The sequence below is a fragment of the Ascaphus truei genome, chromosome 7 (assembly GCF_040206685.1).
Source record: "Ascaphus truei isolate aAscTru1 chromosome 7, aAscTru1.hap1, whole genome shotgun sequence".
In the NCBI taxonomy this organism is placed as follows: Eukaryota; Metazoa; Chordata; class Amphibia; order Anura; family Ascaphidae; genus Ascaphus; species Ascaphus truei.
Window position 1 is genome coordinate 107,759,072 of NC_134489.1, and position 17,191 is coordinate 107,776,262.

The window sequence follows — 17,191 nt, forward strand, 5'->3', positions numbered from 1 at the left end:
CCCTTGTTTCTCTGTTTTTTGTTTCTGTTGTGGGAGAATAAGGATATCTCCCAGGAAGGGTCCGAGCAGCAGACGGGGAATCCCTAGGTGTGTATTTCCATGAGGAAGGAGGCACAAGGGTTCCCTTGATTGGTAATATCTCTTTCCATTTCCACCCACTGCATTAGGCTAAGGCCCCCGTGCCTCCGCTGCACACGCGCCCGCGAGGCTGGCGGTGCGTGCAGCCGAATTCCCCGGTCTGCAGTGAGCTGCAGGAAGAGAGAACGGGGGGGGGGGGATTTGTGTGTGTGTGCCGGGGGAGTGACGGGGGCGCAGCCATGACGTTACCCGGCAGGTTTGCCCTCATTGGCTGAACCGCCAGGGGGCGTGGCCTAGCGCTCCGTCGCGAGTCCTGCTTTCAATTGTATTGAGAGCAGGAGAAACTCTCACCACAGCGCTGCGCCCCCCCTCGCAGAGGGCCCGGCGCCATTGAGGGGAAGGCTCTCGTCCCTGCAGTGTCCGCCACAGTGGGCGCTGCAGTAGCATGCGGGGACTCAGCCTTAGAGGTGATCAGTTTATTCTAGAGAGCGCCCGGCTACCTTCTGCGCACCTTCTCAGATACAGGTTTAAGAAATTAGACTTCTGCAGAAAGCCTCACATTTAAAGTAAAATGCTTGACAATGATATTCCAGAGGCGCACGTGCAGACACACGCCAGCACCATATCTCCTCCGGGGGGCCCAGGGGTACAAGTGATAGTACTATTCCATCACAGGAGGGGCAAAGGAAGGTGATCTTCCCCCCGCTGAAACAGAACCCACAAGGTGGAGGATTCGCGGCAGGAAATGTAATGACTACTCCACTCATTGTTACGATCATGATTGTCTCAGTCAATATTTAATTAAGGAAAAATAAAATGCTCGTACAAGATGTGCTCAGTGAGCCAACGTATTTCTTTTAAGGTATTTGTTAGTTTAATACAACTACAAGGAAAACGTCCTAAACATATTGCAATGTATATATATAATTTTTTTGGTAAGCGTTATATTTGTGCATTTCTAATGTGATTTTGAGGTATCAAACATGTCCCCTGTTGCCATTAGTTAAAACGGTGACTGCACAGAAATACCCTCCAGCTTTACCACAGATAAGTACCCTCAGGAGGCACATTGTGAGCCCAAACCAATAACTCTACACACCTCCAAGAGACACATATTTTGAACATGTAAATAAAGATACAAATATGAAGTCTGCAGAATTTGTGCCAAGAACATGTTCTCTTTGCATGCAGCTTTACGTGTCTTTCCAGATTTCTAACCCCATGTCCTGGTCAGTGCATAACAGATGTGACAGGTTTCCCGTCACAGGTAACACAGCTAATCACATGCTGGAGTAGCCGATTAGAAGCCCAGTATAATAATACTGAGAACAATGGGAAGTGGTAGACTTGCAACATAGTCATACCTTTATAACCTAGGGTGGTAACGGCCAGCCGTAAACACACCTGTGCATACCGAGAGTTTACAAGAATAAAGTGAGACAGCCAAAGGAAACCTAAAGAATAAAGTTAAAGTGATATCCATCTTTCCAAGATGAGCAACAGAGATCCGCTCTTACCCAAATATACAGCAGGTCACAGGATTCTACAGGTTATACTCCTCTTCAATTATCTATCCTAACAATCAGACGCTCATTTTGGGTTCATCCCAAAAAGAACAGCCTGGAATACAGAGCTCATTATTACCAAGCTTGAAAGGCAAAGAAGGATGGGGGGCCGTGCTGGTCCTTTCTAGTAACACAGGAGGGAGAGGGACGAGCGGGTGTGATACCTTTTTTTGGACCAACACGTAGTGGATCTGTTACAAGCTTTCCAACCTCTCAGGGTTCTTCATCGGGTAACGCTGACCGAGAGGTGGGAAAGCTTGTAACGTATCAACTACTTGTTGGTCCAATAAAAGGCATTATATCCCTTACTCCCTCTCCCTCCTTTGTTACTACTAGCTTGACTATAGCCTTTTAATGGTCTGTAATCTCTCATTTATAACTGGGCAGCTGAACTTATTGTTGGAATTCCTAATGAATTGCTGCTACTTACACCAATAAGTCACGGACAATGCCCTTTATATTTCTTCAAGCATCAACAATAAAGCTAGAAACAACAAAGAGAAAAAAAACGGAGAACTACTCAACAATAAAGCCGCTACAGAGAAGGAGTTGGAACTTCATTCTATGAAGAGGGCAGGCTCGGTTAAAGTTAGTCTAAGAATGTGTTGTATTAGGGAATTGGGAATCACAGTAACATGTGATGGATTGTCTGTCATACCACGCGTCAGAGGATTAAGCGCCTTGGGCTTGCCTTGCGAGAGTTAGCCAGGCCAAATATTTTCTAACCACATATTTGAACCCTTACAATGCCAAAACAATTGCGGAAACAAGTGTTTCTAGCTCCTCGGACAGTGGTATTTGTGTCCTCAGCAATTTATAGCTGCGGATCCCTTATATCTGTACCTAATACCCGTTACCCCTTCTGAACATTTCACTAACACACATGGGCACCCACAATGATATATACAGCTTTCCACATGCTCACTCACTCATGTAGCAAAGACGCCCGTAGATCTGAATATGAGTGGGGTACAGAAACACATTACCCCGACACCTCAAGGTGCTGCAGGTGAAGGTGCAGATTATACTTGGGTGGTGTTAAATAAATCTGCCATATGGTTTCACTGCTCCCAGTGAATTAAACCCCTTTCTAAAGAGGGAACCATCTTCATTAGCAATCATTTTGTTTTTTAATCTATGAACGCCAAAATGGCCAGTAGGGCCTTTTACTAACCCAAACGGTTAACCCCTTCACCGCCGCAGAAACACTGGAGGTGAAAGCCCTTCACAGACTGCAGCAAGGCCTGGAGCACATGGCTCTCTTGTAAAGGGGTTTTCATATGAAGCTGTGTTACCTGGGAGACAGGCCGCCGTGGGAACAGTTGGTGGGTGATGTTAAAGGACTGGGTCGGCTGCTGGAGTGTCGGGAAGGAGTACGGCCGATGGTATTGCTCGGAGACCCCTACAACCAGATACATGAAAAAGTCAAATGTACGCATCCACATCACTGGATCCTCGGCCTCACCTATGTGTGGGGTGTGGGGTGTAGGAGGTGGTGTGTGGTGTGGGATGTGGTGTGTGGGATGTGGGATGTGATGTGTGGGATGTGGTGTGGTGTGTGGGATGTGGTGTGTGGGATGTGGTGTGTGGTGTGTGGGATGTGGTGTGTGGGATGTGGGATGTGGTGTGTGGGATGTGGTGTGGTGTGTGGGATGTGGTGTGTGGGATGTGGTGCGTGGGATGTGGTGCGTGGGATGTGGTGCGTGGGATGTGGTGTGTGGGATGTGGTGCGTGGGATGTGGTGCGTGGGATGTGGTGCGTGGGATGTGGTGCGTGGGATGTGGTGCGTGGTGTGTGGGATGTGGTGCGTGGTGGATGTGGGATGTGGTGCGTGGTGGATGTGGGATGTGGTGTGTGGTGTGTGGGATGTGGGATGTGGTGTGTGGTGTGTGGGATGTGGTGGATGTGGTGTGTGGGATGTGGTGTTTGGTGGATGTGGTGTGTGGGATGTGGTGTTTGGTGGATGTGGTGTGTGGGATGTGGTGTGTGGGATGTGGTGTGTGGGATGTGGTGTGTGGGATGTGGTGTGTGGGATGTGGTGTGTGGGATGTGGTGTGTGAGATGTGGTGTGTGAGATGTGGTGTGTGGGATGTGGTGTGTGGGATGTGGTGTGTGGGATGTGGTCTGTGGTCTGTGGGATGTGGTCTGTGGGATGTGGTGTGTGAGATGTGGTGTGTGGGATGTGGTGTGTGGGATGTGGTGTGTGGTGTGTGAGATGTGGTGTGTGGTGGATGTGGTGTGTGGGATGTGGTGTGTGGGATGTGGTGTGTGAGATGTGGTGTGTGAGATGTGGTGTGTGGGATGTGGTGTGTGGGATGTGGTGTGTGGGATGTGGTCTGTGGTCTGTGGGATGTGGTCTGTGGGATGTGGTGTGTGAGATGTGGTGTGTGGGATGTGGTGTGTGGGATGTGGTGTGTGGTGTGTGGGATGTGGTGTGTGGGATGTGGTGTGTGAGATGTGGTGTGTGAGATGTGGTGTGTGGGATGTGGTGTGTGGGATGTGGTGTGTGGGATGTGGTCTGTGGTCTGTGGGATGTGGTCTGTGGGATGTGGTGTGTGAGATGTGGTGTGTGGGATGTGGTGTGTGGGATGTGGTGTGTGGTGTGTGAGATGTGGTGTGTGGGATGTGGTGTGTGGGATGTGTGGTGTGTGGTGTGTGGGATGTGGTCTGTGGTCTGTGGGATGTGGTGTGTGGATTGTGGTGTGTGGGATGTGGTGTGTGGGATGTGGTGTGTGGTGTGTGAGATGTGGTGTGTGAGATGTGTTGTGTGGTGGATGTGGGGTGTGGGGTGTCAAAGGGCCCAAGTCAAATGTCATGTACTGAGTGCTACATTCTCCTTCTTCTAACACCGGGTTACGGGACAGGAGAGCTCTTCCATAGAGCAGGGATTTCTCCACTGCTGCTAGGTGAATAGCCAAGTATAATATGGGATTAGTCAATGTGCAGAGCTTTGATACTGTTTCCATGACAGTTCTCTAAGGAGAAGTAGTTTAACGCTCACGTGCTTTATAAAAGAGGATTGTTATACAAACCCGTTTGTTAGCAGAGAGGTACTGTACAGTTTGGGACACACAGGAGGAAAAAAGTTGAGACAAAACACATTTTCTAATCAGATTTGCAATTGCAGCTTTGTTGACTCATAAAAATACCTTGCAGGTTTAATAACCGATAACAGATCTTGACCTACAAACATTTAGTTGGCAAAAGCTACATTAAAATGATGCAAGAGACGTCTTTCTGCGTGTCCCATTCTGCTCTGTGTCACAGGGATGTATTAATATTCCACGAACAAGAAATATCTGAAGAGTCTTTAAATTCTCTAACCTTCCAACCACCACCCCCCCCCCCTCATTATATTTACAGGACATCCCGACTTCTTTCTTTATTTGTATTATTATTTTATGTGAAGAAAATGCAGAGTTTAGCAGCACTGTTGCTAAGGGACACAGCTAGATGTAATACTGTACAGTAGGTGTAACTGCTTTATCAGATGTTGCTGCTGGAACAGTCCCTTGTTGAGAGTCAGGTCTTCATAGCAAGTATATAATATCATTATATCATTAGCAACAAATGTTCAACATTGCTGCATTCAAATGTATTATTTTTTAATGAAAAACCCAACATACACCTTTGGTAAACGCCACGACAGGCCTTAGAGGTTCTTTATTTTCAAATGTATATCTTAAAAATAATCTTGAAGATAACCAAGAATTAACAAAATCTTACTCTGAATTTAAAAAAAAACCTTCTTGTTCAAACAATAATTGTATCGGACAATTGTGAAACCCTGCTGGTAAGAGGTGGCTTTGTGCTTATTTTCTCAGTATTGTGTATACAGTAGTTTAGATTACTTATGGTGTATATATACACACACACTTCCATTATATATATGTATATACATACACATACATACATGCATATATGTACACACCCACTTGTGTATATACATACATGTGACTATATTTCTAGATAATATTTCAGGCGCAAGATAAACACATTAACATTTCCAGATAATTATATATCTAGGTGACTTCTTGCTGACACTGCTAACAGAGCTCAGTTGAGTTGCGGCTTTATAACAGCCCTTGTATACTAGACTCTCTCTCTCAGGCTTTGCTTACAGAGATGTTTAGAATAAGTCACAGCAGTTCTTGGTATTCAGTTGCTGGCTCACCCTTCTCTCTAGTGATGGACTGCCCCACTCACCCCTCTCTCTTGTGATGTACTCCCCCACTCACCCTTCTCTCTAGTGATGGACTCCCCCACTCACCCCTCTCTCTAGTGATGGACTCCCCCACTCACCTCTCTCTATTGTGATGGACTCCCCCACTCACCCCTCTCTCGTGATAAACTCCCCCACTCACCTCTCTCTCTAGTGATGGACTCCCCCCACTCACCGCTCTCTCTAGTGATGGACTCCCCCACTCACCGCTCTCTCTAGTGATGGACTCCCCCACTCACCCCTCTTTTGTGATGCGCTCCCCCACTCACCATGCTGCTGTTGCTGGAGTTCTTCAGGTGGTTTTGCAGGAGTTTGGTAGCACCGTCCTGGAAGGTTTTCGGCAAGGCAGTCAGTAACATGGTGAACTCCGGGGTGTTTAGTTCGAACAGAGAGATCAGGACTACCTGTGCTGCCTGAAATGAAATGGTATGAAGTCGGTGATGTTAGGAAAAGGTAAAACGGTTGATATCCAAATGTAGCAACTTCATTGTTCCCCCGGGTGGGCTGCAGTGCCATGTTCCCCCAGGTGGGCTGCAGTGCCATGTTCCCCCGGGTGGGCTGCAGTGCCATGTTCCCCCGGGTGGGCTGCAGTGCCATGTTCCCCTGGGTGGGCTGCAGTGCCATGTTCCCCTGGGTGGGCTGCAGTGCCATGTTCTGCACAAACACTGCCACTGGATCCTATGCAAACTCTGTGATATTCCGTGTTATAAATTATAAATGGTGTTATCTGTGGTTGTGTTGTATGGGGGAAGATTAGCACATGCTGCATCTGTACCTTAAAAGCAGATGTGATCAAATTATATATATTATATATAGACCCATCCATAAAAGGGAAACAGCTGAGAATATATAAAGTGGTGAGCCCTTCCCACGGGCTGCAGGTAATATCTAGGTACTCCGTTATTGCGTGGAAATGGAATCTGTGCATCATCTTTGTATGGATGACAAACGCTTTCATATTAACGAGAAATTTCAGCAGATATGACAAGGAAGGCAAAGACCAGGTCCGCACAGGAAATGTACTGTTTTATGTTTCTTTTTTTAACCTGGGGGATACGCAGCATTCTAATATAAAGACGCACACCCGGATTAATCTGGTGCGGGTTTCTGTACCGGTATTTCCAGAAGACTTTGGTGCACAAACTCCCGAACATAGGGGCCTATTCCAGTAGCTCCAAAGTGTGACATACTGCTTCTAAAATGCCCTTCAGAAGCGGGTGGGCATGCTTTGCAATTCCGTAACCCCTTATCGCAAGTCCAATCCGTGTATAAATGGCTTTTTTAGAAGCGGTTTCACTCCGGCTCTGCCAATCCAATCGGTTTGTCAAAAAAACCTCCAACCCGCAATAATTGACTAAAACTGCAATTCTCGTAGCTCCGTTATGCAAACCACTTCTAAAAACTCCAAGGTGGCGAGATTGGTATTGCGAGTCACATTCAGAGCCTGAAATATGGGTTAAGCTATAGAGCAAAACCCATAAATCAGACCGGGGGTGGAGTTAGCACCTCTGGTCATTCACTTCTAAAGCACAGTACAATCCGGCCGGTTTGGCTGCTAAATCATGCGGTTTGTCACTGGTGATTAGAAGCGGTTTAGAAGAAGTGATTTGCAATAGAGAATAGGTTTTTTTCTCACATTTCATTCCGCTCCTGAACATGCCAAACTGTGCAGTCTGGCAACGACCACTTCGGAGATACTAGAATAAACCCCAATGACTCTCTAAAATCCCAGCCAGTAAGCAGCACGACTCTGGCCATTTACACGTGTGCACGATATACAGAAGTATTGTGCTTTTGTTTCACACACACAGACTGGCACAAGGTGAGACACACGACACATGCAGTGCTCAGTGACGAGGCACAAGGGAATTCTTCTCTACTCTTGAAGAAAAACCTTTTTTCCCCCAGGCACACGGAATTCAGAGCATAGCAACCAAGGGGAAAGCCCTCACCCACTCTCTAATCATTATTGTAAACGCATTTTACACTTTGGTCTGAATACCTGTAGACTGTGAGCTACACGAAGCAACAACCTTTTTAGCCTGTCAAAATATTTTATGAATAGGCTTTATATAGTTGGCTATTACACAATCTCATTTTATGGATTTGCCTTTAACTTCTGCGCTGCAGAATGTCAGCACATTATAAATAAATATAAATATATTAATACAACTAAAACTAGGGATAAAGCTATTCCTAACATCAAGAAATACATTAATAGTGCAACCTTTGCACATAAGAATAGGTTAGAAAGTTAGAAAACCTTCTTGAATAAACTCAGCACGTATTATTTTACATATTAGATCTACAATGACACTGAGAAATACTGGAGCATTTCCCCATTAAATATTTGACTGTGGTATCAATGAAAGAAAATGTGAGTGGACATTTCAGGATGTGAAATGTAGTTTGTGCATTATTGAGAGATGTAGATTAAAAAATATATATACAATGTAGAAAACATTTTTATTAACGTGTCCCCTTATTCACAAACTGCAAGTTGGCCTAAAAAAAGCAGGTTAAGAAACATAGAATACTATGAGGTCATTGTGAACAAAGGTAACTCTCCTCCACTGCGACCCGTTACCAACCATTAACCAATAGACACGTGTGTCAAATGCAATTTTAATTCATGTTGAAATAATATAGAAACCATGCAAAACTTCCAAAAGGCAATTGTTATGTTATTGTGGCAACAAATATTAAGACAACAAGCATGCACAACAATGCACAGTGAAACCGTTCTTGCCAATGCAAGATAATCCTTTTTTGGTAATCTTGATCAAGTGAAGTATTATTTGCATTAAAATAAGATATGTAACTGATGAACTTCTCAGGGGGATGTGTAACACGGGTCACATATTAAGAATATGACTAAGTTGACACTATCAGCACCATTGTTACGTTGTATCCTGTAGTATCAGTGTATACAGGTACAGGTGCTTTGCATGAACTCTGCCTCTCTGTGCATTTTCTGTTTCTCACTGTGCCATTTAAATACAAAAGTCTTTGTTCAACGGGCCAGGATCACATGGAAGGAAAAAGCTGCACCCTTTCTCTCAAATCTTTGTAACCCTTCCACCCCAACCGGCAACTCACTGAGGAGCTCATTGCATCGCCCTGATCTGTCCATATTTGAATGTTTTATTAAGGATCTTGCAAAGTCCTCGAAAAACTGTAAGCAAACGTACATTAAGGGATAGGTAAGGACAGTGCGCGTTAACTGCTCCTGTGTTTGAGAAGGTTTTATATACTAGAGGATGCTTCTGTGTAATGTATCATAATAATCATATTGTTTTTTAGCGCTGACAGTGTATGCAGTACTGTTCACATTATTTTGCATTTCTTCCCTGTAGAACTCACACTCTAATTTTGGTGCCTGGGACACAGGGAGATAAAGTGACTTTTACAAATGACAGTGACATTACCACTAATCTGCTCCTTCAGTCTTCTATGGCTCTCTCCGTGTGTGTAGTGTGAGTCCTATAGATCTGTGTGTAGTGTCACCTATGTCTCTATCCCTACGAGTAGTGTGTCCCCTACGGCTCTGTTCCATCTGTAGTGTCAACTATGACTCTGTCCCTACAGTATGTGTAGTGTATCAACTGTGGACCTGTCCTGTGTATAGTGTGTCACCCGTGGATCTGTCCCCATGTGTAGTGTGTCACGTATGGCTCTGCCCCTTTATGCACCGCGTCACTTATGGCTCTATCTCTGAGTTCATTGTGACACCTATAGGTAGCTATGGATCTGCTCATGTGAATAGTGTCACCCATGGATCTGTTCTGGTGTGACCGGTGTCACCTATAGCGCTGTCCTGTGTGTAGTGCATCAACTACTGTGTTAGTGCCATATTTGGAGTCCTGCAAACCAACATGCAGCAGGAAAATAACCACATATTCTATCCAAGGCCAACACAGATCAAGGACTGGCGCTACCCATACTGAGGACTGGTGCTACCTGTGCTGAGGACTGGCGCTACCCGTGCTGAGGACTGGCGCTACCCGTGCTGAGGACTGGCGCTACCCGTGCTGAGGACTGGCGCTACCCGTGCTGAGGACTGGCGCTACCCGTGCTGAGGACTGGCGCTACCCATGCTGAGGACTGGCGCTAACCGTGCTGAGGACTGGCGGGGAGTAGTGGGGGGGCACTTCTCAGCAGATTAGACCAGACCAATGTGAACTAATGACTGACATGTTTAATGGATTACAGTAGAAATTCCCTGAACCAGATGGTCCTTCAGAGCTGATCAGTGGTCCTCTGAAATCGGAGACCCCCAGGCGACAAGTTTTCCCCCCCATTTATTCTTTGAGAAAACAACAGATCTGGCAGTGGGGTCATCATCAGAAAGAAGCGCGGCACTGGGAGATGATGTCGCGGCTTTCTATTGGCAGCTGGAGCGAGTCGGATAACGTGGCCATTTGGTCTGATCGCTCAGGATCCGGGGGTTGGGGGGTGCTTTAGGGTCTATATTTACTAAGCAGTGCTACTCAGTAATACACCTTCCAACAGCAGAAGACACCGCAGCACCCATTCACTTCAATGTTCTGGAAGGTGTCTTGTGGGGTAAAGGTTAATAAATGGCATAAAAAGAAAATCCTACACATCTAAGTACCTTTTAATGTTTCCATAGTAACACACATATATATATATATATATATATATATATATATTACTATGGAAACATTAATTAATATATACACACACACACATATACATATATATATATATATATATATATAAAGCAGAAAATAGCCGTGTTAGTCCAGTTGCGATACTGAAGAACTCATTTATTCTGCACTATTGGGTGATACCTTTTTTATTGGACTAACAATTTATGTCATAGGACAAGCTTTCGAGAGTTATCCTCTCTTCTTCAGGTCAAGCAATACTGATATACAAAGGATTCTATGGCTAAAACAGTGTAGAGAGAGGAAAAAAAACAAAAAAACACAACAGTAAATATCTGTTGTTTTTTTTTCCTCTCTACACTGTTTTAGCCATAGAATCCTTTGTATATCAGTATTGCTTGACCTGAAGAAGAGAGGATAACTCTCGAAAGCTTGTCCTATGACATAAATTGTTAGTCCAATAAAAAAGGTATCACCTAATACATATATATATATATATAAAAGACAGAAATACAATGAGCGCAACCACACTGAAATTAGTAAATAGAATAATTACCACATGTAATGGAGGGTATATACCCTTACAGTCTAACTTTCCCTGACTCAGTCTGCAGCCAAAAGGTCTACCGCTCCACGGGCTGGTAACGAAAATTTCGAAAGAGAATGACCTAGGCGCAAATGGAGACAAGAAAAAACAAACATAGGGTAGTATGTTCTAACAAATAAACCGCCAGAAGGTATAATATGCACTCACAGCGTATAGGATAATATCAAGCCTTGTATCCACTCTGGGATCTGGAACAATTAAATGATGAGTCTGGAACAGCTGGTCATCCACAGCAATTGCGAGCAAGGGTACCCATGCAGGAAGAGAGATAGAACACAAATAGCGTAACACAGTTTATTAAAATTATTAATAAAAATGACTATAAGTAAAAGACTCACATTCTGTGAGATATCATAAAACTTTTGAGAATTCTGAGCATCTCACACTCATTGGAAAAGGGTAGTAACACTATGCAGATTTCTTCAACAGTCCTTAGTCTGTAGATTTGTAACCAATAGGGAAATGAGTCCAGGTTGTAAATAGCACACACACTTAGTGTCTCTACTGTTCCACACAGTCTCCTTGTGTGAGCTGTCTCTTTCCGTGGTTATCAACCTACATAGGTCTATCTCACTGCACCTGATGTGCGTATAGTACTCACGGTACTTAAAGGTAGGTGCTGTCCGGTTTCACATATAGAGAGTTCTTTCTGTTTTCCCACGAAGAGTTCTCAATCTTCCTCCGGTCACCCACGTCTCCTGGGGACGCTCCGTGCCACGTGACGACGCGGTGACGTCACTCCCTCTCGCGAGAGTTCGTCCGGTGGGCTGTGGGAGCGGGGCCTCAATCCTCTGCGCTGCTAGTCTTCCTGCAGGCAAATAATGGGACAAACGGCCACCGGCACCTCTTGGCTGCTGTCTGCTGCTACTCCTGCTGAATACACTGTGTTCACTGTCTGTAAACCACGCCCTACGCGTTTCTCCGTTAGGCTTCGTCAGGGGCTGATTCTGGATGAATCAGCCCCTGACGAAGCCTAACGGAGAAACGCGTAGGGCGTGGTTTACAGACAGTGAACACAGTGTATTCAGCAGGAGTAGCAGCAGACAGCAGCCAAGAGGTGCCGGTGGCCGTTTGTCCCATTATTTGCCTGCAGGAAGACTAGCAGCGCAGAGGATTGAGGCCCCGCTCCCACAGCCCACCGGACGAACTCTCGCGAGAGGGAGTGACGTCACCGCGTCGTCACGTGGCACGGAGCGTCCCCAGGAGACGTGGGTGACCGGAGGAAGATTGAGAACTCTTCGTGGGAAAACAGAAAGAACTCTCTATATGTGAAACCGGACAGCACCTACCTTTAAGTACCGTGAGTACTATACGCACATCAGGTGCAGTGAGATAGACCTATGTAGGTTGATAACCACGGAAAGAGACAGCTCACACAAGGAGACTGTGTGGAACAGTAGAGACACTAAGTGTGTGTGCTATTTACAACCTGGACTCATTTCCCTATTGGTTACAAATCTACAGACTAAGGACTGTTGAAGAAATCTGCATAGTGTTACTACCCTTTTCCAATGAGTGTGAGATGCTCAGAATTCTCAAAAGTTTTATGATATCTCACAGAATGTGAGTCTTTTACTTATAGTCATTTTTATTAATAATTTTAATAAACTGTGTTACGCTATTTGTGTTCTATCTCTCTTCCTGCATGGGTACCCTTGCTCGAGATTGCAATTGCTGTGGATGACCAGCTGTTCCAGACTCATCATTTAATTGTTCCAGATCCCAGAGTGGATACAAGGCTTGATATTATCCTATACGCTGTGAGTGCATATTATACCTTCTGGCGGTTTATTTGTTAGAACATACTACCCTATGTTTGTTTTTTCTTGTCTCCATTTGCGCCTAGGTCATTCTCTTTGGATATATATATATATATACACATACATATACAAAAACCGTTGTATTGTTATTATTTTTCGTTCTATGTGGGATTCCCCTTTTACATTATATATGTCTCCGATGTGATGAAGCTTGGGGGCTGGATACTCCACACTCTATTACGCAGCACATTCTTTTTTCAGAGATGATGAATCCTGTGCCCCCTCGTGTTCCCCCTCACTACTGCCCCGCTGTTTAACGCTCACCCCCCAGTTACCTGCCCTATAACACTCGCCCATGTGTTCCGGACCTGTAATGCAGACAAGGGGATACTCTGGACCGGCAATTAGTGCCGTTGCTACGTGCTTAATAGCAGGTCTGCATATGTATCCATTTCTATTCTTTATTCGGTGCCGGTTAGGATAAAAACACAAAAGACCGTGCACACACACATCATAGTGTTACATGTGAATATATCAAGGCAACCAAAAGGCTCCACTGGGCACTTTGTACGTTCCATTGTAATTCTCCTTCTGGGGGAATTCTGGGACACGTGGCCTGATTCAGTGGGTTACGGGAAGAAGCTGGAGCCAGTGATTTGGAGCCCTTTGGCTTCCTTTAAATATATATTTCTGAAATAACAGCCAGTCAGTAGTAATACATTCCGTGCACACAGCCAGTGCTCTCCTGTGGTTAGTGCACACGCGTGTCTCACGTGCTCTCCTGTGGTTAGTGCACACGCGTGTCTCGCGTCTCTACCTGTTTACATTTTTCCTCCAGGTTTCCCTCTCCGGGCCCTGAGGACGCGGTGCTGGGCCTGGCTGGTAAGTCATCGCATACCCAATTATGCAGGGTCTGAGTTTAACAAAACAGCAGCGGTGTGAACGGGAGAAAGAACCAAATCATTACGTTACAAGAAAACATAACTCAAAGGATTCCACTAGACAGGCACGTGTGCAATGCGCAATGCTTTATCTACAGGTACCAGGTAACGGGAGGGAGAAGCTCAGCATCTGTTTCATCTAAGGAAGGCAAGAGTAGCCTTGAAACGTTGTGCTGACGTGTTATCAATTCTAATAAAATATTCAGTGCCCTTATGCCAGGGTTAGTCAACTCAAGTCCACAAGGGTCACCAACAGGTCAGGTTTTCAGGATATCCCTGCTTCAGCACAGGCGGCTCAATCGAAGTCTTAGCCACAGATTTAGCCATCTGTGCTGAAGCAGGGACTGATTGAGCCACCTGTGTGGAAGCAGGGATAACCTTAAAGATGCAGAACAAGCAATCTCATACATGTGTATTTTCTTTAATAAAACAGTTCAGTACTATGAGAACACCTTTTTTGAGCCCTGCCCTCTCTCTAGCAGTGCACCAATTGTATCTAGTGACTGCCTGGTCACATGATCTTCCCCACAGAACTTTGCCTCTTTGGTCCTCTTCTGCTGCACTTACAGCCATTTAGTGAACCCCCGAGCCGAATCTTCGCCGATCGATCACAGAAGAACGTATCGATCGGCAACTTAGCTAATTACTTATCACTGTGTGGATTGTATTGATGCGCATATTAAAGGGAGGAAAAAAGTATATATCTTTTTTTTAAACAGAAGCTTGGACTGCTGCTTTAAAACCTGACCTGTTGGTGGCCCGCTTTAAAACCTGACCTGTTGATGGCCCTTGAGGATTGCAGTTGGCCGCCCCTGCCTAATGCAAAATCTGACTGCACTACTTCTCACGTGGGCAGTGCCCCAGCCATGCGACACGGAGTACACAGGATGCCCATCTAATACCAGTTTGCTGTCACTAGCTCCATATCCGGAAATGCCATGTAATCTGGGAGCTTTAAACCTTTCTGCAACGGGATTTGAGCCATTCGCTTCTTCTGGAACACAAGTATTTTCTTCCCTTAAATCCGGGCTGTACAGCGAGTGACCCGCAAATTGAGGTAGCCCTTGGGGTTTCGGTAGCTCTGCTTTAGCTTGTACAGTCTAGTGAAGATATATGTATTACCCATTCATCAAGCGTAAAAATGAGAAAGGAAAAAAATGTGTAGAAGGAGAATAGAAGTTATTGGGTCAGATCACAGGATAGTTTGAGATTTTGGGCTTTATAAAAGGCCCATTTCACACTTTTTACAAGTTTTGCCAATAAGTATAGATGCTGACACCTCTGATGACCCAGCTCTCTCCAAACAGTAGTAACGCCACTCTGTGTAGAATCATTTAATGCAATATATTATTCAAAAAGAGGTAGAAATCTGCACTTCAAGATAGTGAAATACCCTTTGGGCGGGGTGTTAGCAGGTAGATTGGAAAGAACCCTGGTAATTTGCAATGACAAAACGGATGGTCAATTAACTAGCGATCAATTATAAACCAGCATTTAAAACCACACAGTTATAATGCACAAAACACATTAAGAACAGTCTAAATATTTGCATAAAATTAATGTCTTATATTTCCAAATTCAAAACAAACAAAAGCAAAGTTAACTATTTTGGAAACAAAGCTATGAACTTTGGGATCATTTTGTTCTAATGGCGCTCACCCAAGTAAACATTTGTATGGGCGAGCACGCTAAAAACTGTGATTAAGGAGTCGGGATGATTGTACCCAAACACCTGGACAATAGTTAGGTTGCTGTGACGAAGAGACTGATTAAAATACAGGGATACAATTAGGAAATGGGCTTGAAACGGTTAAAGGTCACTGCAATAAGATCTAGAAACTTGTGTACGGGAGTAAGTATAATTTCCAGAACTCGAACAGAAAGAGCCAGAAACTCCTAACCGTTTTGCAATATAAAATCAGATTACAAGATTTTCAGATATATGCCGGAAATGCACAAGAAGACGAGCCACAATATAAACATGGCACACTGGTTTTATTAGGGGCTCATAACTAACCAAGCACAAAAGCAATGACACATTAGCAGTGATAAGAGTGCCTCTGCAAAGCAGCTTTTCATCAGACTGGTGGCCAATCCAAGGAAGAACACATTTACTTCTTATCTGTCCTAATAAATACAAATACTGAAGGACTTCACAAGGAAGCGAAGAGTGAAATAGCTCTGGAATTACCGGACGACTAATGCTACTTGGCATGTAACAGCTCAACTACAAACCCCAAATGACAAGGACAGCACCATGTCGCCAAACGCTCTCTCTCTGTGTCCCCACCACCCATAGTGAAAGCTCTTCAGGGAAGGAATCACATTCCCATAATGTCCCTCTATGTCATTCTATTGCAGGGGTAGCCAACTCCAGGCCTCAAGGGCCACCAACAGGTCAGGCTTTAAGGCTATCCCCGATTCAGCACAGGTGGCTCAATCAATGGCTGATCCAACAACTGCACCACCTGCGCTGAAGCAGGCCTATCCTTAAAACCTGTTGGTGGCCCGTGAGGACTGGAGTTGGCCACTCCTGTTTTAATGCATCTATTTCCCTGTGATGGGAATTTTCTGTACTACTTCTCCTGTTTAGAACCATCCACTGGGAACTGCATCCCAACTCCACTTTGCAAACGTACAGCAGGTCGGAGCTCAACCAGTTACGCAAGATCATGTGAACCTTTCCTCTCCTGGGGCAAGTTCCCAACTGTTTTATAGATTCATTATTTTGCTAACTGGTGACTACTGAAGCGATCAGAAAATGCACAAACTACGCCTGAAGGAAGCAATCTTCATTACAGCACTTGGTCTTAATGTCTTCATTTCAAAATGCGTTGTAGGACTTTACAAACTTAGTCACAGAACCCATTACAGTTTTAATGGATTAAAAATCCATGAAAGCAACGGTATAATTTGTTGATGTGCCATTTTAATAAGCTTTTTCATGCAGTCTAGAGTTATTTCCAAGCTGCAGCACTCAGGAGATAGACACTTGTGTTTTCTAGGTTTTTGGGACGTGTATAAAATGGCGGCCATCACCGAATATAAGACTTCTGGGTACTGCCATTATACAACGTCAGGAAAAGGAAATTACGTTAAGAAGAAAATGATCGGTTCCGTTTCATTACTGTGTCAGTACGCACTGCTGGGATGTACCAAAATAATATCCCCTCGAGAGGGGGAACAAAAAAGACCCAACACCTGATAACTACTGCAACAAACCAGAATAACTCCCGTTGACCCCACACTGTTTAACCAAAACTAGCATCTCTAGATGCTTGAACATCCAGCTTGTAATGTTTGTGCGAAGGTGTGAAGTGACAATCATCTGCTTTACGCAGTTGCTTGTGCACGGTTAGCTCAGGATGTAGCCACTGCTCTAGTTCA

The 17,191-nt window shown here is 44.8% G+C and overlaps 1 protein-coding gene across 28 annotated transcripts in view; it reads right to left on the reverse strand.

The window, feature by feature from the left end:
* Positions 1–17,191, reverse strand: part of CLASP1 (cytoplasmic linker associated protein 1) — a 217,866-nt gene that overhangs the window by 38,302 nt on the left and 162,373 nt on the right. For 16 of the 28 annotated variants that reach the window (XM_075609840.1, XM_075609841.1, XM_075609839.1 and 13 more), the window contains 4 exons: positions 13,681–13,776; positions 6,135–6,278; positions 4,676–4,696; positions 2,939–3,045 (listed from right to left, as the gene is read on the reverse strand). In XM_075609840.1, the coding sequence (XP_075465955.1) occupies positions 2,939–3,045; positions 4,676–4,696; positions 6,135–6,278; positions 13,681–13,776 (368 nt within the window). The remainder of the gene's footprint in view (positions 1–2,938; positions 3,046–4,675; positions 4,697–6,134; positions 6,279–13,680; positions 13,777–17,191) is intronic. The other 12 variants (XM_075609853.1, XM_075609867.1, XM_075609860.1 and 9 more) reach the window with 3 other exon arrangements.